Source organism: Etheostoma cragini, chromosome 15, assembly GCF_013103735.1.
Source record: "Etheostoma cragini isolate CJK2018 chromosome 15, CSU_Ecrag_1.0, whole genome shotgun sequence".
Taxonomy (NCBI): Eukaryota; Metazoa; Chordata; class Actinopteri; order Perciformes; family Percidae; genus Etheostoma; species Etheostoma cragini.
The window spans coordinates 14,094,208-14,117,794 of NC_048421.1; the positions used below are offsets into that span (position 1 = coordinate 14,094,208).

The window sequence follows — 23,587 nt, forward strand, 5'->3', positions numbered from 1 at the left end:
CGGTTCCTTTAAATCTCTGTAACCCTTTCTCTCTCTCTCTCTGATTGCTTATAGCCTGAGTGGTGTAGTAATGCTAGCGCAGCAGGGAGCAAAAAAACTTCAGCCACATAACTAAATAGTATTCACAATGGGAAATTAGGCAGAAATACAGAAGTGCTTGCCAACCATCCTACCCAGTAACCCCCCCCCCCACACACACACACACACACACACACACACACACACACACACACACACACACACACACACACACACAGAATTTGCTTCTCCTCTGTGACTTATTATAAACCTGCTAATAAGCAGAAACTGTAGGTGAATTGGCAAAATTGTAAAAGTATACACTGGTTAATATTTGCATTGCACTTTTTCTCCATCATAGCCTACGCTACACATCACAAAGTGAGAAAGAAGGATTAATAGTCTCACTTTTCCTCCCATTAATCCATGAAGAGGCTATAGAGATAGGCTCCTCCTCTCTCTCTGTGTCTTTATTTCTGTATTTTATATCTCCATTGACCCAAAGTAGCAATACAGAGCAGGGGTTGTGTTTGTTCAGATGAGGGCTCTCTCCAGCAGAATATGAAGAAAATGAGAAGGCAGAGTTGAAGTCTGTCACCCATTGTCTTGAAATAGCAGGTGGCAAAGAAACAGAGAGAACAACAGAGTATGTGGGAAAGAGAGGTCTATTGCCAGGACAGCCGAGGACTCTGGGATAAATCAGGGAGACAGGGATTCACAGTGCCAAAATAAAAACGTACACTCAACCTCTTCAAACACCAAGTGCATGCACACACATACAAAATAAATGGGCACTCTGGGCCTGCCACACTTGGTGCAAATGAGCTTAAACTGCAGCAAGCAGGATCATCTTAGCTTAGCTACATAGCTTAAGTCAGTTAGCCAAGGTTTACTCCTCTGGACTGAGCTCCAAGTAGATTACACTAAAGGCATACTGCTACTCTCTGGTGCGCACACAATAGATGTCACTAAACAAGGAGCCAGATGCCAACTCATGGATGGCTAAAGTGCTGTGGTGTACTATCCAAGCTTGGCGCCGCATACTTGCAGTATTGCCATCTCTGGTCTCTCTAACATCAAAACAAACAAACACAACAGGCACGCACACAAAGCATGTATAATGAAAAGGCAGCTGACCAGAGAAGTTTGAGCTAGCCTCCAGGGAAGAAGCAGTTAGTATCTAACACCCTAATGTACTACTCGCATATAATACACCAAAGTACACACTCAGTGACCTTTAAAGATACACACACAGAGGACAAACTGGATCTATGTATGTCGTAAGCGGCAGTCCACTGCTGTACCATTAACCTTGAAGGAAAGGAAGTAATAAAAGGTGTGTTTATTGGACCCTGTTTCTATTTAATTTGTCCTTTAAATGAAATTCCCCTAAGGTACTGTATCTGCGCCAACCTAAGAATAAAACAGGAATAACACAGAATTCCAATGGTATTGTGTGGAACAATTGCAGGAGTAGATTCTCTGTGTTAAGTAGAAAGAAACAAACAAGAAAAGGAAAGCAGGTTATAACATAAACAAAGAAATAATGCCTGTCAGTAAACAATGGTTTGGAAATCCATCAAAAAATAAAAATGCCATCCTCCATCGACCTAACCCTGCATACAGATATTTGTGCCAGAAAACACATCTAGTCACCGAATTTCTTTCATGTTTCATAGTTTTTTGTTGTCAGTGTAGTCCATGATTGTCCAGCCGCATCACTGCAACGTAACACTGGAGAAGAAAAATAGGACATGGCTCTGCTATCCAGCCACAAGCAGGTCAAAGCAGCTGGATACCGCAAGACAAAGCTCCAAGTAGAGCAGGTTCTTTCTATTTCAAACAAGAATCAATAAGGGTTTGTGTCTTAACTTGCAGTTTGCAGTGGGTTTTTTCTATCTAATATCCCAAGTGTCTTCCTTTGGAAAGGAGACAGCATAAAAAGCACCGAACACGAGCTGAAACTCTCCCCCACAAATGCGTATAACACACATTTTCATGTGATCGGCGCATTTGTCCCTGTGTATTCCTTAAGAACGTGTCCCTGTGACATCAATACAACTGTAGCAGTTAACGTGCCGTCCACTCAGCTCGCCAACCGACAGACCAGGCCTTGCACTTGGTGGATGGAAGAATGGGAAGGGAGAAGGAAAGAAAAACAAAAGCGATTGATATAAATGATCTGCCGGCCAAGAGAGGCCCCCAGGCAGGGGCAAGCGAAGGTCCGCTCGATACCAATTAATCGTGGGAGGCCCAGGCATTCGTCTTAATTCTGACTAATTAGGGCACAGCGAACGAGGAGGGGGTGAGAGGGACAAGTTGTTGGTGGGTGCGTCAGTGGGACCTCCCAGATTACAAAATCAAGCCCCCGTGTTTACAAAGCGTGGAACAAGTGGAGGATTAAGGAAATCAGTTTAGGAAACAACAACCGTCACCACATTAGTGTTGCTGCCAAAATAATTCCCCTGTCTTCAATGAGTTGCCTGATAGGCAGGATGGGAGTAAATCCTTTTCTCACTTTTTTTTAATCTTGTTTGTGTGAGAAATGCTGATTGTCTTCTGCCAGCACAAGTCTGGCCTTTGATAGCCAAGAGGCAGCAGAGGAGAGTTGCTGTTCTAGCCGCACCCATAGCACGAATAGACATCAAAGCCTTTTAATTGGCGAGAAAGAAAGTTGGGCTTGATCACTGCACGACTGTGATAAAACAAATGGTGTGGTGTGAAAAATGATGATTGGATGTAATCTCCTGGTCGAGGGTAAACGTCTGTGGCCTCCTAAGGCAAATGCTTTGTTTTGCAATCCTACAGTGGTAGATTGTACGGTGGGAACCTGAGAACAGGAGATGTAGGCTGGGAGGCGTCTCGGAGTTTAGAGTAAAAGCCCTTTTAAAAATCGCAACATTTGGGAGCACAAGGTTGAGCTGCTGAGAGCCTGGCTTAGACCCTGATTTCTATCTGTCACTCCCTGAGGATGTTAGCAGCGTAAAGTGGACGGTGGCAGGGGGGAGGTATTGTCTTGAAAGCGGTGCGGCAGCAGGGACAAGTCTACCTGACTTGAGATCACAATCTGACAACAGAAACACACACACACACACACAGACATTCATGTGACCGTGCATGAGATGGCCTCGCGCAGGACTGGCTGCACAGACAAAAGTGACAAAATATCAGTGAGTGAAAGTGACAGACAGACAGCTTATCTGTATCAGACCAGATCCCATTGTTGTGGAGGAACAAAAAAGCTCAGGCAGGCCCGGCTGACTTGCGCCCTTTGTCACTCACTCTCATAAGCGAGGAGAGACTGACAGATACACTTTAATATCAGCTACTCGCTCTTGTTCTTTGACACATAAACTTCACTGCCCTTTCCACCTCTGGCCCCCTGTTCCCTGAAAGCTATTCATACATCGACCCGCCACCAGTCCCCTTTGGGCAGCTCTCTATCAGGGTCTCACGAACAGAAGCCCACAAAATAAGTGTGGGTGTCTCTATATCCTCACCCAGCCTATAAATACCTCATTGGCTCCAAACGTGGTGTCAGTCTACTCACATCAAATTAAACAATCGAACGTGTGTGGACATGTCCCCTGAATTCTCTGCTCGTCAGCTCAAGTGTGATGTCCTAATGACTGCCCGGTCGTCAATACCGGTCCACATAACAGTGGGCCCTGAGGGGGACAATTAGGGAGAGTATGAGATGTTTTCCCTGATAAATGTTGTCACTGCTGGTATTGGCACTAATAAGCTGTAATTTGCCGTTGTACACTCTGATGACACAGACTATAACAGTACATCCAGACAGATGGGTGAGCCCTGCAACACTTTACATGAAAGTGACACAAACGGTGGGATCCAAAGATTTGTATGCAGCGTTTATGAGATAAGACCTGTGTGACATATTGAACATTCCCTGATTGTGCAGAAATGTGCTCTAAAAGAAAAAGAAAAAGTCAAATGTCATCAACAACTCCCACCAGGAGTTTTGATATGATTATGTCCATATTTGTTGAAAATGTGATGAAAGTCTTTGTATGCTTAATGCCTAAAGTTTTACTTGAAAATGAATTACTTAGATTTAGGTTAGCACTTCCCCTCTTACCTTGCACAGCAGCTGGATTATTGCGATATCACTAGATCACACAAGAATCGCAGGAACCTGCCGTACCTGCCCTTTTCCAAACAGTTTCCAATAAAATCTTCTCAGATGGTTCTGTGTACAAACTATCTGGCTTCCTCTCAGGTCGAATCCCAAAACTACAATAGCTATTTTAAGATATTAGGTTAGTGATGGGTAGGAATGGTACAATTATCTACTGAAAAATCTAATTGGTGGGGCAGAGGCCTTTAAGGAATCAGCATAATTTCAAAGAAATTGATTTTATTTGACCTCAGCTTGTAAAAGCTGTTTTAAAAAAAATCCTTTTTATGTGGTAAAACATGATGATTGGTAACATCTGTTTATCTGGCATCTCCTAATATTCCCTTTTTTGTTCATATTTGAACCAATCTGTGAAAAGATGGGGGACATTGACAAAACTGCAAGCTCTTTCAAACAATTCAAGGACTGGTTGTATTTGTGTTAAATCTTGCAACACAAGACCCCAAATTCTTGCAGAGACCGATCATTGGTTGATATGTTATTTTTTAAATAATCAATGAATCATTCAGTTCATTATAGAATTTCAAAGTGACAAATCCCATGTTATCAACACTAAAAACAGTCCAAAAAACTCAATGACATTCCATTTGCAAAGATAACACTGAAAGCATATTCACTTGATAAATAACTTTAATGATTAATCTATTATCAAAGCTGTCATCGGTAAATGGTCTGCTGATCAAACTATTGCTTAATCAATTGCTCTTTTCAGCACTGCTTGATGGCTCCCAGTGGTTAGTGAAAAGACCTTTTGATTGATTTCCACTTCAACATGCATGAGTGTGTATTAATCTCTCTCCCATTAGAACAAAAAATAAGCTTTTCTTAATAGCTCCGGGCAGAGGGACCAGATGAAGAATAGATCACCGGAGAGACAGACCGTCATACGGACACAGGTGGCATGAGACTGTGCCGCGCTGTCTGAAGTGTGGGTGAGTGAAAGCTACCAGTAGAGCAGGTTTGACTCAGCCCATCAGCAGACGCGACACCAGCGGCAGTCTGCAGCACGGACCAACAATCAGCATGAACAACTGAGCACAAGCCTCGCCGGACTGCTCTCCCCCCCTCTCCAACTTTAACTTCCTCCTCTGTGTCACTATCCTGCCAAAACAGTGATGGAAGGATGTGTACTGCTGTCAGCGAGGCAACATGGTGTCACCATAAACGGTCATGTGCTGATACGCTTGATTCAATATTTACCCTGATTTGAGCGTCCTTGTTAGGCTGTCATCTGACAGCGATTCATCTGATTACGGTTTTATTCAAATGTGCCATAGACGGGGAGAAAATCCATGGGAATTTGCTTATATTGGCAGTGGATCCGGGGACATTTTTGGAATATATTGGAGATTGCATTGACCTATACTGTCAAAAATATCACCCTGACACTGTTTTGTACGGGAGATGGGGGGGAACTGCATTCAGCTATTAACAGCAAAATATTTTTAAACGAGGTGACTGATGTGTCACAGTGGATAATCAGTGATGACTGTGGGGGTTGTTTTGCTGTCAGTAAGCAGACAACTCAGTCAGCGTTTCATGCATTTATGTTCACAGACCTTTAAAGTAGCCTAAGTACAGCTAAAGCTACACTATCCATTTCCTTTTCACATGATCTCTCTGAGAAGCCCCCAAAATCCATCTTCAATGCCCCATACCAAGCCAGGTCTTCAATTTAATTCCCCATCTGTGGCAAGCTTGAAATATTATCCAAGAAATGAGATCCGTGACCCTGAATACAGAGTGTGAAGCAGCACAGGGAGCAGGATGAAGACATGGCCTGATTCTGTGGCTAAGAGGCATGCCTTAGAGGAGGGAGGAGGCCTGAATCCCCTCCCAAAGTGGCACAGCTAAATATTTGCCCTCCTCCACTTGGCTGTCTGGACGCATCCACTCAGCCGCTTTCCCATCACTCCTCTGTTCTGCTCAGAAGCAGCAAGAGCTGGCACGGTCAGCAAGGCAGAGCGCCAAACCCACGACAAAAAGTTTCTCCTCGCTGCCAGAGGTCACGGAAGTTCAACAACCTGGAAAGAATGGGCTTTGCATTTTTAAAACCTCTGGGCCACCATTTGGAGGGTCACACGCACACCGTGCGGGCAGTGTTAAAAAAAACGCTGTCAAATGGTCTTTGTGCTTCCCAATGATTTGAAGAGAGGTACCCTCAGAACTCGACGAGCGGTCTCTGCGGACTTCTCCGCGTTAAGTGTTCCATATTCATTAACTTTTTTGCACATAACATAGCAGGGTTTTAATTGCCTACAATTTAGACTAAAAAGCTAGATGAGCGGAGTGAAAGCACCATGCCTCCTGAGAAAGAGATGTGGGAAGTCCACCACCAGCACGCCCAACCTGATAGACACATAACTACTAATAAGAGCCCTCATTACGCATAACCAGATTATTCCCTCTACTATCAGCTCAAGTTCATTTTTCTCCTCCAAAGAGACACGCTGGGCTCCAGCAAACTGATGAACCAGTGCATCACTGCAATCCAAGCAGCCCTGTACAGATCATTTAACAAGTCAAACAAAACATCTGTAATTGAACAACTCCACTCTATCTGGCAGAGATGTCACACTGATCTGGTAACCTCATATTGCCAAGACAAAATCAACAAGAACTAGCAGGGTTTGACTCATATTTTAAAACAACTCACACCATCCCTTAACCAGAAGAAGCAGAATGTAACGTGGTACATTTCCTCAAGTACTGTATTTAAGTACAAATTTGAGGTTGTACTTGTACTTTACTTAAGTAGTTCCACTATCACTTTATACTTCCCCACTACATTTCGAAGGGAAATACTGTACTTCTTACCCACTACATTTATTTGACAGCTTTAGTTACTAGTTACTCTTAAGATTTGTGTCTATTTGGGGCCCCTGGCACTAACATTTCTGATTGAAACTTCTCTCGTGGCTTCATTTAAGTAACAGCTAGAGGCCCGAAGATGTAAAACCATCCAGTGTTGCTTTTCTGGTAAAACCATTACCGTTTGAAACACACAGAGCCCGGCTAACTGCTTCTTTGTGCTTAGCTAACTATTGGCTAGTTGTAGCCTTATACAACATACAGACATAAGAGTGGTATCAACCTATCTCTCCACCAGAGAGCGAGAAAGTAATTTCCCAAAATGTTGGATTATGGCACTAAGCTGTAGGTCAGGGGTCTTCAACTTTGTTTAAGCCAAGGACCCATTAACTGAGAGAGAGAGCAGGGACCCCCTACTACATATATGATTTAAAATAAATGTTCCTATTAAACTGGCCCTACAGTAACATGTAGGGTGGCCTAAAGCCTTTTATTGCACATAAGCATATGTGCAATAAAATTAGCAGTAATTAGCATACTAAGCTATTCAAACAGCCTAATAATTGGCATTCTTTTATAAATCATCTTTTAATGTAAACACATACAGTACACGTGGCACAGTGAATCCTTAGGATGAACTCGGGGGAGCAAATAAAAACACATACCGTTAGGGACTTGTCTCTCACCTGGTGTCCACCCACCCGTCGTGTTGCACAGGTTGGCTCACTGACGTCATCTCCTGTACAACACTGAAACGATGAAAAAAGGAATCACTTATATATAATTATATAATAGTACTATAAACTCTATTCAATTAAAAAGTACACTGCCATTAATTTGATTCCCTTTATAATTATATCACACAATGTAACAGAGTGAACTGAGATGTTGTATATGTGAATCCAGATCTTTGCTAATTTAACAGCTTATTTAATAGAATTGTCAGCACTTTAAACTTTTAGCTACCATGTGATGAGGAAGCAAACTGCTAGAGAGGATAAGGAAACATGCCTGTTACACATGTTGTTTCTCATTGCTGTGCACTGCCTAGTTGTTCTGGGCTCTGGTTATATTCTGTCACATTAACGTTGGGATAGAGGGTATGTTGACAGAGAGAGGACATTGCACATTGAGACTGCAGGGCTTTTCTAAGGCTGGTGGCATTGGGACATGAAGACGTGTGTGTGTGTGTGTGTGTGTGTGTGTGTGTGTGTGTGTGTGTGTGTAGAAGGAAAGGGTTGCCTGTGGAGCGGAGCATGTGGATGCCCACCCACTCAGCAGCCTCGCGGCCCTCGTCATTTCGCATCAATCCACAGCCCCTCAATATAAATAGGACAGGCGTCCTAAAGCAATGCAGTACTAAGAGCGGAGATGGCATTATGCATCGACCCTGGGCCCCTCAGCTTCAAATATGACTATACACCAGGCAGTTTCCCTAAAACTTGCGCACCACTTTGTTAACAGGGCACTATTTTGGCAGATAGTAAAGTTTAAATGAATATACTTGCAATGCCTATGATAATACTAGGCAAGTGAGCTCCAACATACAAAGAAACTGCAATTTTTGTAACATACTTTTTATTTTCTTGTTACTTTGAAACTTTGTTTTTCCAACAGTTTATCACTCTTTTTTGCTTTCTTGCACCATTAATGGAGCTATCGCACACACTAGAGTATAAAATGTAACTTCTTTACAGCAATTACTTGCTCCTTAATTTTCAATGTGGAACCTCAACATGAAGTAAAGCAAGCTAGAACTACTTTTTGTTACAAAAAAAAATAAAATTCAATGAGTTACTAATTTGAATGGGTAAAATGAATACATAACAAGCAGCAGTAACACAAAGTCTGTCTGTTTTTGGTCCTATTTGAAACATCTGCAAAACAATATAATTGCAAAAGCACAACAGGTAAGCAGAACGCTGCACCAACAGTCTAGATTCCTAAGAGTGTTTGATGAAAGTCATTATGACTTTTTCTTGTAGAAAGTACAAATTGGGCTAAATATATGACCAAAGGCCCTCCTATGCCCTGCTATGCCATGAACTACTAAAAACTACTATTTCTAGTCACTGTTCCATTATCTTTAACTGTGACTGTTATTTCCACTCTTTATTTTAACCCCAACCGGCCCATCAGACACCACCTACCAAGAGCCTGGGACTGTCCGAGGTTTCTTCCTAAAAGAGTTTTTCCTTGCCACTGTCGCAGTAAATGCTTGCTCTGGAGGGAATTACTAGAACTTGTTGGGTCACGTAAATTACAGAGTGTGGTCTACACCTACTCTATCTGTAAAGTGTCTCAAGATAACTCTTGTTATGAATTGATACTATAGATCAAATTTAATGAAAATGTATCTTGGCTGTAAGGAATTGGAGGTGCACTAAAGTAGAGAGTACAGTTCCACGCGGTAGCTTCCCCGTGGCATCACAGAAGCTTCACACTTCATTACTGCAAGGCCAGCGACGTGTGAAGCCATTATGTAGGAGCAGTGGGAAAGGCGGGTGTGCGTTTCTGTGTTGGGGGTATAACGAGGAGGTGCTGTGTGTGTGTGTGTGTGTGTGTGTGTGTGTGTGTGTGTGTGTGTGTGTGTGTGTGTGTTAGGCTCTCCTCTTGCTCAAAGTGCTTTCTGGAAGCAGGATCAAGTCATTCACATGGAAACATTGTTTAATATATTCAAACAGCTGGGAGGTGTTGTCTTCTGTCCCAGTGTCAAATGAAAGAGGACGAACAAACAGCTGGCAGGGCATTTTCTTGCTCCACAGCTCTGCTTACAACTATACTTTAAAAAACAGAGTCTGGTGCACATGCATGGAGCAATTTGCAATAAATCACATGCTAAATCATCTCCAAACTACAGTCATGCAACTTAATACAAGACTCAGCTATGTCATTGTCTCTATCATGAGAGAAGTAAACATATCCGTGTCCTCTACCTCCACTCAGTGGCAGAAAGTAGAATATCACACTGGCTGATGCTGTTGATAGCAACACGTCTGTATATCATCTGTGGCCACATTTGCACAGGCAAGGACCGTGATTAAAAGTTAGGTAAATGGTTAAAATAAATGCAATCATGTACACACTTAAGTCTCAACTATTCCTTTTACTCAGTGCCAATGATGCATTGCAACCTCCTTCTCAAAGGTTTACAATGAAACTAATTAGCCATCAAAGATCCTCTTAAGATGATGGAAACAAATTGTTTTTTCAGCATTTTTGATATGTTATGATGATTATGTTGTGCCAAAGAACACTGTTTGATTGCCAGATGACCACTGAATTTAAGATAAATAGCTGATTATTTTTAAATCAGCATTTCAATTAGGACTAGCACTGACATATCTATTTCTCAAAGCAAACAAGTGAGTGCACAAATACTACTTCTGTTAACTGCGGCACAATCTAACATTAATTTCCAATCAAAAGTGTTGGGATTTATGGCAGTTTCCCAGGGCACTTTATGTGACTGCCAACGTTCAGCATTTAGCACTGATTGAAATGTTGGCTGCTGAAGTTAATTCAACAAGCCAGACCAGCAGCATGGCAAAGTTATTCCAAATGGAAAGTTGACAAAACCTGTTTGTAGACCACAAGCTGTTATGTAGCATAGGCCTATATAGTCTAGGGGGGGGGGGGGGGTGTACCAAAAGTAGGTAGTGAAATTAAAGAAATGTAGGCTACTCATAATTATTGAATTGATACAGAAATACAATTGTACACGCTATGATTTGAGTGACCTAAAAGAAGTGCGTTGCATAGAAATGTAAACTAATTGAAAGATGGTAGAAATTAATGTCTCACAAATGCCACCAATTAAAAGTTAGCTAAATGCTAACTTACAGAGTTGTTAGTTTGCAGCTTCTCCAAGCATTTCTGTGAGGGCACGTGACAGCTACAAATACTTTGTTAACATACTCGATAATACAGCAGCTAAATTTGTATGTACGCTTATTAGAAAATGTCCGCCACCGTGATTCGGTTACCTTGTCGTGGAAGTGGAGATTTTTCATACGTGGTGTAGTTTGCTTTACCTTTTTGAACAGGCAATAAGAAAAGACAGCCGTGTACCGCCGAAAAGACCCCATAGGGCCAAGATGGCTGCGCCCGTGGCAGACGCCGGGGAGTTTGAAAGCTGGCTAAATGATCGGCTAGACTCTCTAGAAGTGGACCGTGAGGTGTACGGGGCCTACATTTTAGGGGTCCTGCAAGAAGAGGAGAGCGACGAGGAGAAAGAAGATGTGCTTCAAGGAATTTTATCCGCATTTCTGGTGAATATCCAAAGCGGCATGTCCCGCTCAGTCCCTGGGGCTGTGCGTTCTCAGGTGTTGCTGTCTGTCTGGTGTGCCGTGCCGTGCCGTGCCAGCTGACAGCGCTGAGCTCCGCTGTCAGTTATGGAGACAAATATCGGCGTAGACTAGACGGTTAAATAAAGAAGAAGAAGCGTTAGAGGCGGCAGCTGTTCTTCATCGGAAGTTAAGGTCCAAACACCACAGGCAGCGATACGAGCTGCTCTCTCCTGACACGTAAAATCCGATTCAGCGACTCGTACCTAATAATACACTTCCTTAAGGTGTTTTGTCAAATTTGGCTAAGAGAAAGTGTTAATTGGTAGAGACACATGTTAGGATTGGTTAAACTTTTGCAATCGCACACCTGTGTAGTTATACTGTAGGGATATACTGACTGAGGTGTGCGGTGAAGTTAAAATAGACTTTATTAATCCCACTCTTGGGAAATTCCTGTGCTACAGCAGCTCAAAAGAATAACAGTAACACAAATACAGACGTGTGTGTGTGTGTGTGTGTTATTATAATTGTAAATGAGAGAAAAGTATGTGAGCCATCTAGACATGTCACCTTATCAATGATTATTTGGACCTTGTCTGTTTTTTCTTGTGATGCCTTCCTGATCCGTGTGTGTGTGTGTGTGTGTGTGTGTGTGTGTGTGTGTGTGTGTGTGTGTGTGTGTGTGTCAGACTGCTACCAGCTTGTTAGTCATACTGTTCACAGAATTCATATGATACAAAAATGAATACTGCCTCTGTATCAGCCTCTGTTAGTCAAACCAGATAAGGGATCAGAGTGCCACGGTATGCATCATGTGCTGTTAGTGAATGAATCCGTGGGTGCTGTTGTGTAGGGCCCAGGGCCTCGCCTCATGCTAACAGGCTGTGATGATGACGCCTGGCCATCCGTAACCTGGTCGGATCAAGTGTACAAAGTAAGCTGTTACGTCTACTTAACTGGTATTTGTTTTTGTCCCTGTGTGCAGGATGAGGACGCCGTGGAAGATGTCTGCAAACAGATCATCAAGCAGTGGACAGAGTGGCACAACAGATCAGCAGCCAAAAGTGATGATGATGGTATTTATGTAACTTTGGTTCACTACTACCTTTTTATTTACCTTGTCAGAATGAATAAAAGTTCAGGGAACACATTATCAACGTTGGCAGCACCTTGACAAATCTTTGTAGAGTACTATGTTGTTATAATACAACCAAAAAACAACGGAAATAAGAATATAATCTTGCATAAATCTTGCAACAGTGTAATCCAACCTTCCATTAAGAGGTACCGTGCGGAGAACAAGTATTTGACACACTGCAGGTTTTCCTACTTAAAAAACAATGTAAACCGTCTGTATTTTTATCATAGGTACACTTCAACTGTGAGAGATGGAATCTAAAACAAAAATCTATAAAATCTTATTGTATGATTTTTAAATAATAATTTGCATTTTATTGCATGACATAAGTATTTGATTACCTACCAACAGTAAGAGTTCCGGCTCTCACAGACTCGGTAGTTTCTCTTTAAGAAGCCCTCCTGTTCTCCACTCATTACCTGTATTAACTGCACCTGTTTTAACTTGTTACCTGTATAAAAGACACCTGTCCACACACTCAATCAAACAGACTCCAACCTCTCCACAATGGCCAAGACCAGAGAGCTGTGTAAAGACATCAGAGATAAAACTGTAGACCTGCACAAGGCCGGGATGGGCTACAGGACAATGGGCATGCAGCTTGGTGAGGGGGCACCAACTGTTGGCGCAGTTATTAAAAAAAAAATGGAAGAAGTTCAAGATGACGGTCAATCTCCCTCGGTCTGAGGCTCCATGCAAGATCTCACCTTGTGGGGCATCATTGATCATGAGGAAGGTGAGGGATCAGCCCAGACCTTTACGGCAGGACCTGGTCAACGACCTAAAGAGAGCTGGGACCAGTCTCAAAGAACACCATTAGTAACACACTACGCCGTCATGGATTAAAATCCTGCAGCGCACCCAAGGTCCCCTCGTTTAAGCCAGCGCATGTCCAGGGCCGTCCGTCTGGATGATCCAGAGGAGGAATGGGAGAAGGTCGTGTGGTCGTGTTTGGAGGAAGAAGAAGGATGAGTACAGCCCCAAGAACACTGTCTCAACCGTAAAGCATGGACGTGGAAACATCATTCTTTGGGGATGCTTTTCTGCAAAGGGGACAGGACAACTGTCCCGTGTTGAGGGGAGGATGGACGGGGCCATGTATCACCAGATCTTGGCTAACAACCTCCTTCCCTCAGTAAGAGCACTAAAGATGGGTCGTGGCTGGGTCTTCCAGCATGACAACGACCCAAAACACAGCCAGGGGCGCTAAGGAGTGGCGTCTCAACATCCTGGAGGGGCCTAGCCAGTCTGCAGACCTGAACCCAATAGAAAATCTGGAGGTCTGCATGAAGGAGCGGGCCAAAATCCCTGCTGCAGTGTGTGTGTGTGTATGTGTGTGTAAACCTGGTCATCAACTACAGGAGACGTATGATCTCTGTGACTGCAAACAAAGGTTTCTGTACCAAATATTAAGTTCTGCTTTTCTGATGTATCACATACTTATGTCATGCAAATGAATTTTTTAAAAATCATACAGTGTGATTTTTTTTTTTTTGGGTGGGGGGGGGGGGATTTTTGTTTTAGATTGCGTCTCTCACAGTTGAAGTGTACGATTGTGTATGGTTAAAAATTGCAGACCTCTACATGCCTTGTAAGTATGATCAGTAGTGTATCAAATACTTGTTCTCCTCCCTGTATATAGTTATATAAGAATTCATATAGGCCTTTTCAAAAGTCCAAAATATAGCCAGCAGGCTCATCATCTGCTGTAAATGTTGACTAAACCGAGCAAAGACAGCTTACTGAGTGTGTCGTCAAAGGGGATAAGCCCTTTGAGTTTGGAGTAAACAAAGACAATTTGTCTCGTGGAGAAATTAACATTTCCTAAAAAATACTCAACTGATACTGCTGAATGTTTTTATTGTGGTCTGAAGTGTTTAAATCAATATTTCTACTAAGTTTGTTTTGGTAGTGTTATTACTGGCATGATATAGTTTACTGTGTACGTAACCATAAGGATGCGTTCACTGTCTGGAGTCTCAAGCTCATATGGCTGTCCATCTGTCTCCTTCGCTGTGCACCTTCATATTGACTGTGAGAAGCAGGTACTTTAATTGCAAGTAATTGTTATTTGGGTTTGTTGACTTAATTTATTTACAGTTTGGCTGTGTTCTGTCATTTCTTTCCTGTAGCTGAGGTCCAGGCCATCGCCAGTCTGATAGAAAAACAAGCTCAGATTGTGGTGAAACACAAGGTGGTGTCTGAGGCGTCAAAGGAAAGGAAAGAAGCCCTCCTCGCTCAATACGCTAACGTGACAGACGACGAGGAATATCCTTTTTGCCCCCTGCTAGTTGTAAAGTTGACTTCGCTAACCGATGTTTCCGTGAGCATGCAGACGCACCGTCCGTGTGTTATGTTGTCTCATCCAGCGAGCGTTTCCTTCAGACGCGCTCTGTCAGTTCTGTCCTTGACAAAATCACTGAAGCTGGAGAAGAGGAGCAGACAAGTGCAACCTGCTTTACTGGAAATGATAAATGTATCCTTTCTGAAGCGTTTTCTTATCAGAGGCTCTTTAAATTTGCATGGCATCCAGTGTTACTAATTCCAATAGCAATGGATACTGCACTAGTTGCATAACCCTGAGTAGACTAAACATTGCTCCAATCATTTACACCTCCACAGTGGTATTGTGTAGTAATGATACACTAGCTGTCCTTTACTGAAAGTGTCAGCCCTGTTTAAGAACACCAACGTGGAAGAGGTGCTGAGCAGGCAAAAACAAAAGCGGGACCAGGCTCGGGAAGACGCTCAGAAGAAGAAAGAAGGGGACAAGATGCAGCGGGAGAAGGACAAGCTATCCAAACAAGACCGAAAAGAGAAGGAGAAGAAGCGTACACAGAAAGGTGAACGCAAAAGATAAAACCGAGAGAAAAGACACTTTGTACGTGGGAAAGGTTTTTCCTTCTGAGACAGAAATGAAAGACAGTCATTGGCTCCTTTTTAGCTGAACCTCATTGGCTCATTCAGTATGTGAACATGTCTTCATCAGACCCTCCATGTTAATTATTTTCCTTCTATATGAATAAAAATACAACGCATTACATTTTGCGCACATCTTCAATGACGATTGACAGTCATTAATATGTTGCTGCAAAAAGAATTGGCTTATTTAAGTCTCTGGCGACATGTTGTTGAGCGTGCAACATGTTTGGGCTGAGTTACCCCTCAAATGATCAAAGTATACCCTTAAAACACACATGGCATTGATTATGGTAAAAGAAGAGGCATGCTTGTAAAGCAACGGAGTCCAGAGTAGGGCTGCACGATATGAGGAAAATGTCTCGTTACAATTATTTTGACTGATATTGCGATTGCGACGTGATTCGCAATATTGGAGGGAGTGATCGCTTTTGTATCATTATTCTGATTTTCATAGAAAATTATTAACATTGAAAGATATTAAAATGATTAGTGGGATTTGTTTTCTTTTCTTTTTTGCAATGATCTGTACCAACCAAAGATTTATTTTTTTCTTTAGTCTGTAGGATATTATCTGTAGATCGGGATGTCTCTGCAGCACCACAGTACTCAGTTCCTAATGGTTTGACATTTACTTGTCCATTAACAAATATTGTCCCCCCTGAGATTTGGATATTGCACCTGTTTATGTTTCAATTTCGATACAATTGCGATTACTTGTGTAGCCCTAGTCCAGAGTTTTGGCTATTATCCTCTGTGCCATAATGCATATAATAATTCATATCTTTACATCTTTTAAGTAAAACAAGTGTCAAAGTGTTTGGTGTCAGGTTTTACTGTCTATGCATTTTGTCTGAGAATAAGCACAAACAACCAGTTGCAAATTATACCTTCAATATATTGTGTACCATCATTTAAATGTTTGAGGTTCATCAAGTTTTGAAATGAATAAAACAAAACCAGCAATTTGGATTGCTTTATTTTAAAATTTTCCTTTTTTAGAACAAGTAACAAGAAAGGGAAAAAAAGAAGCACAACATGAACATTAAAATGGCAGGACATGGACCAACGGCCAGGCCGTGACGACGTCGACGCACTAACGCTGAGAGACAGTTGGTGCTTGATGTGGCTTTGTAATGGATACGAGCTCGGCCCCTAGCTGACAAACTGTCACGCTGATAAGAATATTATTTGATAATACTGTCTGAAATTAATCAGAATGAAAGTGTGATTATTACAATTCAATTTAAAACGCTGAAAATTTTAGTATGTTTTGTTTCACTTAAAACTTACGACCAAATTGCAAATGAGTTTTCTGATTACAGTGTCGAGGTAACACAAAGAAGAGAAGTTTCAGGAATAGACTGGAACTTATCAGAAAACATTTTATAATTCAGCATGTTCATTTTAAAGTCTTCTGCATCCAGAGAATTATTGTTTTAACCTAGCTATATTACATTTCACTGATACAAATATGTTGTGTTTCTAATGGAAAGTGTGATTAATACATTTAAAACAGTGAACTTTGAGTTTGAGTATCTTTAGCACAGTTCAAACTTCACCAAATTGCAGATAAATAAATACAAAAACTCAGATTATAACATGTTAGGGTTACATAAGAAAAACTAAAGCTACAGAAATTAATTGGAACATTTTTGAAAAGACTGTAATATTAAGCATGTTTGTTTTAAACTACTGCCCTAATGATTCAAATGTTGCTTTGGAATACCCAGAACTGAGGTCCCATTACATTCCAATAAATAAGTAAAACAATGAAGAATTCACTGAAATCTTCCTCATAAATAGTGCCTTTAAATACAACGGTGATGGAGCAAGATTCACGTTCATTTGGAACTGACACTAATTAAATGAAATGAAGTTGAGATGCAGCAGGTTAAATTACATTTCATGCAATTCTACGCAACAAATGCTAGCCACCTGGAACTCCTGGGTGCCAAAAGGTGCCGCCATCATCAAACTTCATATTACTCATTTCATATTCTGCAGTGATCACTGTGTTGCAGGTAAAATGTCTCTATAGACATGCAGGGTTTTTTGTCTGGTTTTTACATAACCCTGTTGCCTATGGGAAATGTTTATTCTGGGCAGTGGTTTTCAAGACATTTAGCTCATGCTTTTTGCCTGCTAATTCATAACTTAAAAGAGTATCCCTCAAACGGAGAGGAGCTCCTCTCTGTGAGTGTGGGCTCCCTGGTAACATGGTGGTCCTGCCTCTTGATAGGTTTTGGTAGTGTCATCTGGAGAGCAGACCACAGGGCTGTGCGCATCTTCCTCGTGGTAGCAGCAAGGTCCTTCAGTGCAATGACCAACAACAGGGTGTCTATGAAACAGAAGCGAGTCAGGACCGGCAGCATTTGAGAGAATGGAACATACCGGGATGCAATCTGAGTTACCTTTGTCCTCTGTGAAATGGGCCCTCTGCCGCTGGTTTTTGGACATGCTGGCAATCTCCTCCCTGCGTCTCGCCTGGGTGATGCAAATAGCCATATGATGCCTGTTCAGTGCTGTGTGGATGCTCGTATGGAGGGGAGTGTTGCACAGACACTCCATTCTATCCAGAAGGCTTCCTACCTGCAACACACAACGGGATCAACCCTTATATTCACCCCTCAGTCTTAGAAATTCATTTCTTAATGTGGTATTCTACAAACATGGACAAGGTGCTTACAGAATAACAAACAACCACACTAACGTAACTTCACAGAAATAGACAATATATCTGAAAATATAACTGTTTGCCTTAATGAGGTCTTAGTTGTACTGCGTGTGTAAAAGGATTTTTTTTTTAACAAACCTCCACGAGACTGCATTAAAGGGAAGTAGTTTTCTCTTGATATAACTCATGGGTGAGCAAAATAAAACTGCATATATCACCTACAGAACATAACAGGGCTGCTGTGATACAATTCACCTGTAGATGGCAGTATGGAAGCAATTGATTCAGCGGTCTCACCCTCGCTTGCTCTCTCATCTGATTAACAATGAGGTGGTCCACTCTTGTGGGATTTGGTGGAGTTTTGGGTTGGTTAATGTTGGCCACTGTTGCAGTTCTTTTACCAAGAAATGTCTTGGCAACAATGATCTCTGTCTAAAATTAAAAAAAGTGAGAACAGAACAAGTGAGAACAAAACATAGCTAACAAAAATGAAAATATATTCATAGTTTACAGAGCATATTATTTGTAAATACATATACATTGTATTTATGACACAAAGCGTACCCTTTTTCTCTCCCGCTCCAAACTCCTCCACTGCTCATAACACTCATCCAGGTAGAAGTAAAGCTGGATCACAGGTCCTCCTTGATTCATCACCATTGAAGTTGTCATGGCTGAAGCCATGCCATGATAAGTGCTCTCTCCTCTGCAGGTCATCATGTCACTAATATAGGGGTTGAAAGCTGCAGACTCATTGGCCGACATCCTAACACTCGCATCCATGCCAGGAACACCGCTTCCACAGGGCAGTGTGGCTCTAGAGCTGAAGTTAGAGGAGTTGATGGGCATGCTGGAGTACCTTCTGGGGTCATTCACAGGATACATGAAAGGCATGAGGTGCTGTGTATTCCCTACACTGACCATGTTGTTTTCTCCATCAAATCTATGAGACTGCATGCTCCCCATGTGGTCAAAGTACGGGTTTTGTGAGAGGGACTGTTTTTTATCTCCCCCTCTCATGTTAGAGTTGGAAAGGGTTCTTGTGGAGAAGACTTCTCCTAGAAAGCCAGACATATGCATCCTCTTCTTTTCTCTCTGCATCTGTGACTTGAGCTTGCTCTGTATCAGGCCCTGCTGGACGTGATGCTTTGAATACTGGTTCATGCCTACGTTAATAGGGAGTGAAGTGTTCTCTCTGTGCATGATCAGGTTGCTTTGGAATTGGTTTGGACGGCTTAAAGATGCAGGGAACGGCTTGGGTGGCTGGAAGTATTCTGTGTTTTGTGGGCTAAAACCAGGTAGATCTTGAAAGGCATCACACTTAAATGTTTGTTTCCTCACTCCGTCATTTCTTTCCGTCTGCAATGTCCCAAATTCTCCCACCAGTTGCTTTTGGGTCTGAATTGCAGAAGTACTCTGTGTTGACATTGCGGGACTGGTGATTTTCCATTGTTCAGCCATGCTGTCTTCATGGTGCGTGCCCACTGTCTGCCTGTGATTGTTTGGAAAGTCTCCATGACATAAGCTATCATGGTCACCAGCCATGAACGACTGAAAACTGCTGACCAGCTGATTAATGTCTTGTGGCCCATACTGCTCGTCACTGGTGGGCTTTGCGCTGCTCTGGATGTACTGGTCTTCATAATAAGGATGAATGCATTGGCTGTTCATTTCACTTTGAGGTATAAAGCCGTTACTGGAGTCATGGAAATAATTCTTAGGCGGATTACTTCCTCTCTCAGCTGGCATTTTGTCATACTTGCTTTGTTGTACCTGTGACAAGTAGGTGTTTCCTCCTGTGTTGGGTATTGGTAGACCTGGTGGCAGTTTCTGAGGACGGAGGGTGTAGCTGTCCCGGTCTCCATTAGGCAAATTAAAAAGCCATTGTTGATTGGTAGAAAGGCCATTGGACTGGTGATAAAACTCTTCCACATCTTTGTCCACTGACTGTCCCTGTGCTTTATTTAAAGCCTCACGGGATACATAGTTTGGAGGAAAGGTAGGATTATGTTGCGTTTTAGCCTCTGATTGAAAATACTGTAGCAGTTCTTCTCTCAATGTCTTTGGAGACCAGACTGAATTACATGTGGGTAGAGTGCTGAAAGAAGAATCAAAAACTGTATTTAATGTTCGTGTTTATAAAACAACTTCAATATATATGAAATATATTCTTTTTTATTAAATGTACATTCAAAACTAAAGATATATATTTTTGGTTGTTAATTAGCCATAAATTATACAATACATACTATATAACCAACTCTACAATGTGAAAACCTTAAACCCCAACATACCCTTCACAGTAGTAGCTGTCCTGTGACTCTGCTTCACCCAAAATATTTGACACCAGACCCTGTAGATCAGTCTCCCCATCACAGATAGAATTATCAGTGGGTTTTCTGCCAGGAAAAAAAAACATGTCTCTAGAATTGCACTCTTAACTTTTTTCTTGAAGAGCATTTATTTTAGATTATGGCTGACAACTTTCCTTGTTTTTCTTCAACAATAACACTTGCACCCAGTACATTTAACTAAATATTTCAAAAGTGTTATCTTTGGCTGGTTTTAAAGGCTGCATTACAGTTAAAAGATATACTTTTCTGAACTTACCAGATTGTTCTAGCTGTTCTATTATGTGCATGTCCCCACTCAGACATTTTGTCCACATTACTGATTATTTTTTATCTAAAATCTAAGTGTGAAGATATTTTGTTAAAGAACTAAGTGTCAACCCTAGAATGGCAGACTGTCTGCAATTAGCTTTTTGCTTTACCTTACTTTGATGCCAACGGCTTTCACAAGTTCAAGTCAACTGAAACCTCCAAACTGCAAGTAGCCTGTTTCTCTCTGCCATTGTTTTTCCACATACAGCCTAATGTTAACTATAAGAGTTGACATTATACATATATGACTGCATAATTTTAATTTAAAAGTTAACAGCCCGGTTTAATGTGGAAAAACAACAGCAGAGAGAAACAGCCTTAACATGCTTGCTGTTTGGGATTTCCAGGTGAACTCTTCTTCCCACTTCCCCTCAAACCCCTCCACTCTAAACCAAAACAGTGACAGAAAGTTGAAACTAAAAAAAAAAAGGGTTTTAAAAAAGCTGACACAAAAAAAGTGTCCCCAAGTGTTATCTGTGTTATCTGTGACTTTCTTACATTTAACTACCTCGGAATAACAGAATGAAATCCTAAACATACTTGATTAGACAGAATAGTAGTGTGATTGCCCTAACATGGTTGAAAATGAATACCTGCTTTTAATGCTGTTCTGGGCACAATTGATAAGGCCATAGGGATCATCGTGAGCATTGTGAGACCAGGGCATGTAAGACGCTGTGTTCTGTTCCTGTAGTGAGACACTGGGGATAGCCATGGAGGGCAATGCCACACTGTTTCCACCACCTATATTTACACTGGCCTGAAAAAAAGAGAGAAAAGTGGGTTTGCCTGAAAACAAACTTTACTACTCTATGTGTCTTCCTCACACAAAACAGAATAATGCAAATTACAGAATACACAAACCAGACCATTTAAGATGAATGATAGTTCGTCAATCAATTGGTAAATGATGAATCAGAAACTTTTTCGATAAAAAGAAAATCAATTAATTCTAAGAACGTGCTGCTTCTTTTGTTCAATACAATTGTAAAGTGAATATATGAGGTGTTTTGACGGCTGGCCAGAAACAAATTTAAATATTCCACAGGCCACACGATTAATCGATAATGAAGAAATTAAAATAAAATACCATTACGTAAATGTCTGCTGTGAACTGAGATAATAAAAAAGGACAAAAGAACAAAGCGATAAATTTAGCTTAACATTCGATGACACGATCATTTTCCACCATTAATTGATTAACTCCTAATACAGGTGTGTGGATGCTGATGAAATGCGCCATAGTTAAAAAATACCATTTCTATGACCATAAAGGCGTAATTATAATATCTTACCTGATGCTGGTATGTAGGAAAAAGTGAGTTTGCAAACGTGCTCTGATGCCCGTCAAAAGCCATTCTGAACTCCCTTGAACTTGAACTGATTCTTTACTCTCTTCACGTTACTGCTCTGGCAAAACAAAAAGTACTCGTTGATAATATTTGATATAACCATATTTGACAGGTTTGAGAAAACAAATTAATTATTATCTTAACGTTACTGCTATTTCAGATGAAAGAAATATGTCAAAGCTAGTGGATTCACGTAATGTAGCTAAGCTAGCAAGCGTCGATGCTGCCTTGGCTAATTTGGACTAAACTTTCAGCCATACTCAAACTGCTTCCCTGCCAGTCAGATATGGTTAACTTTACCTACACAAACCAAGACATCCGAGTAAAATAAAATATTAGCCTACCTGCGAAAGTAAAGTAACGTTAACGTCAATTTTTGGCGTTAAACCGTTTTCTTCACTGCCTGTACATTATCCCCAACTGCTCTCGTGACCCCCCTCTGCTCGTCGCCCCCACAGAAGTTGGATGTTGTCCTCGCGACATGAGCTTACATTGGCTATTTTTCGTCCAATTGACATCAAGCAGGAATGCCAAGCGCGTAGCAACATAGCAACCGTTAATATAACCCATGGTTTCAGCCTATGATATCCACAGGTAACAGTATGGCATCTCACCCTCCCCCACTTCAGGCCTTTGGGTGGTATAGCCAACCTTATTTTTACGGTTTGAGTAGAAGTGATTTTGGACATAACATGCGTGGCCTAACTCGACACTGGTGGTCCTGTTATTATAACCACCTGGAAGTTGTCCATATGGTATAAATATATACAAAGACTTAATTATTTACGCTATTATTTCTTTATTTTTTTGACGTTGTGTTTGATATTATTATACTTTTCTTTCCCTTAATGCATTTTTTATGACATCATGTTTTGTTTTTTTACTTTATTGACTTTCCATCGCATTTTAATGATAGCATTATGTCGTATTTGTATACTTTTATTCCAATTCCGTTCTGTTTAGCTTTTTCACTTCCACTTGCAGATTCAGTTCAAATAACATTCGATTCAAAATTCACTTCAATTTAATTAAGTTACTGACCAAATACAATTTACGAAATTACTATTACAAAATTACTACATAGGCCTACATGAAAATACAAGCAATTAACAATGAATGATCCAACACCAGTTTGATTGATATGCCCTTGAGTCCACAATAATAACAAAAAAAAACTTAGCAAGATAGAAGAAGAAAAATAGATATTTTAATAAAACAACCCAAGTTGATATTCCCTGGATTCAACAACAAAACGTGAAAGTCTACCCCCTGCCTCTCTCCTCCCATGAACACTAGGCTACTTCAAGGGGAATGTGAAAGTCTGCTTGGGCCACGCAATCCAGCTGTGGAGCAAAGTTTGACAATATTAGCAAGAAGACGACAAGTGAAAAAGCGCTATTACCTTCAAAATAAAAGCATGCACTTTGTCAAGTTTACACACTTTGCATTCAACAGGCAAGGCATAGCATTACCTTTTTTTAGAATTAGACACCATCATGTTCATTGTGTCTGTAATGTAATATATAATATAATTACGTACTGGATAAATGAAGGCAATTGA

General features: G+C 41.2%; 2 protein-coding genes across 3 annotated transcripts; one reads left to right on the forward strand and one right to left on the reverse strand.

Moving 5' to 3' along the window:
- The first annotated feature begins 11,043 nt into the window (after positions 1-11,043).
- Positions 11,044-15,663, forward strand: ccdc43 (coiled-coil domain containing 43). The gene is made up of 5 exons (XM_034894074.1): positions 11,044-11,259; positions 12,263-12,353; positions 14,548-14,683; positions 14,836-14,891; positions 15,088-15,663. Exons 1-5 carry the CDS (start codon positions 11,086-11,088, stop codon positions 15,273-15,275), a joined length of 645 nt encoding a protein of 214 aa, XP_034749965.1. The 5' UTR covers positions 11,044-11,085; the 3' UTR covers positions 15,276-15,663.
- Positions 15,664-16,771: 1,108 nt separating this feature from the next.
- moto (minamoto) lies at positions 16,772-22,529 on the reverse strand. 2 transcript variants are annotated; one of them, XM_034894071.1, is made up of 8 exons: positions 22,371-22,529; positions 21,970-22,079; positions 21,268-21,434; positions 20,306-20,410; positions 18,576-20,109; positions 18,309-18,443; positions 17,749-17,926; positions 16,772-17,675 (listed from the first exon to the last, which is right to left on the reverse strand). In XM_034894071.1, the coding sequence occupies exons 2-8, from the start codon at positions 22,030-22,032 to the stop codon at positions 17,485-17,487; spliced, it is 2,373 nt and encodes a 790-aa protein (XP_034749962.1). In that variant the 5' UTR covers positions 22,033-22,079; positions 22,371-22,529; the 3' UTR covers positions 16,772-17,484. The 2 variants fall into 2 exon arrangements, with proteins under 2 accessions (XP_034749962.1, XP_034749963.1); XM_034894072.1 differs by having other exon boundaries at positions 21,970-22,084.
- Between the last annotated feature and the right edge of the window lie 1,058 nt (positions 22,530-23,587).

What these genes read in the sequence shown, in the direction of transcription:
- ccdc43 (XM_034894074.1), top strand. Translation starts at nt 11,086, where the DNA reads ATGGCTGCGCCCGTGGCAGACGCCGGGGAGTTTGAAAGCTGGCTAAAT. An exon ending in AGCCAAAAGTGATGATGATG is followed by an intron (nt 12,354 to 14,547) that starts GTATTTATGTAA and finishes TCTTTCCTGTAG; the next exon opens with CTGAGGTCCAGGCCATCGCC. An exon ending in CTTTACTGGAAATGATAAAT is followed by an intron (nt 14,892 to 15,087) that starts GTATCCTTTCTG and finishes TGAAAGTGTCAG; the next exon opens with CCCTGTTTAAGAACACCAAC.
- moto (XM_034894071.1), bottom strand. Translation starts at nt 22,032, where the DNA reads ATGGCTTTTGACGGGCATCAGAGCACGTTTGCAAACTCACTTTTTCCT. An exon ending in TTCCTACATACCAGCATCAG is followed by an intron (nt 21,435 to 21,969) that starts GTAAGATATTAT and finishes TCTTTTTTTCAG; the next exon opens with GCCAGTGTAAATATAGGTGG. An exon ending in TGGAGCGGGAGAGAAAAAGG is followed by an intron (nt 18,444 to 18,575) that starts GTACGCTTTGTG and finishes TTTTAATTTTAG; the next exon opens with ACAGAGATCATTGTTGCCAA.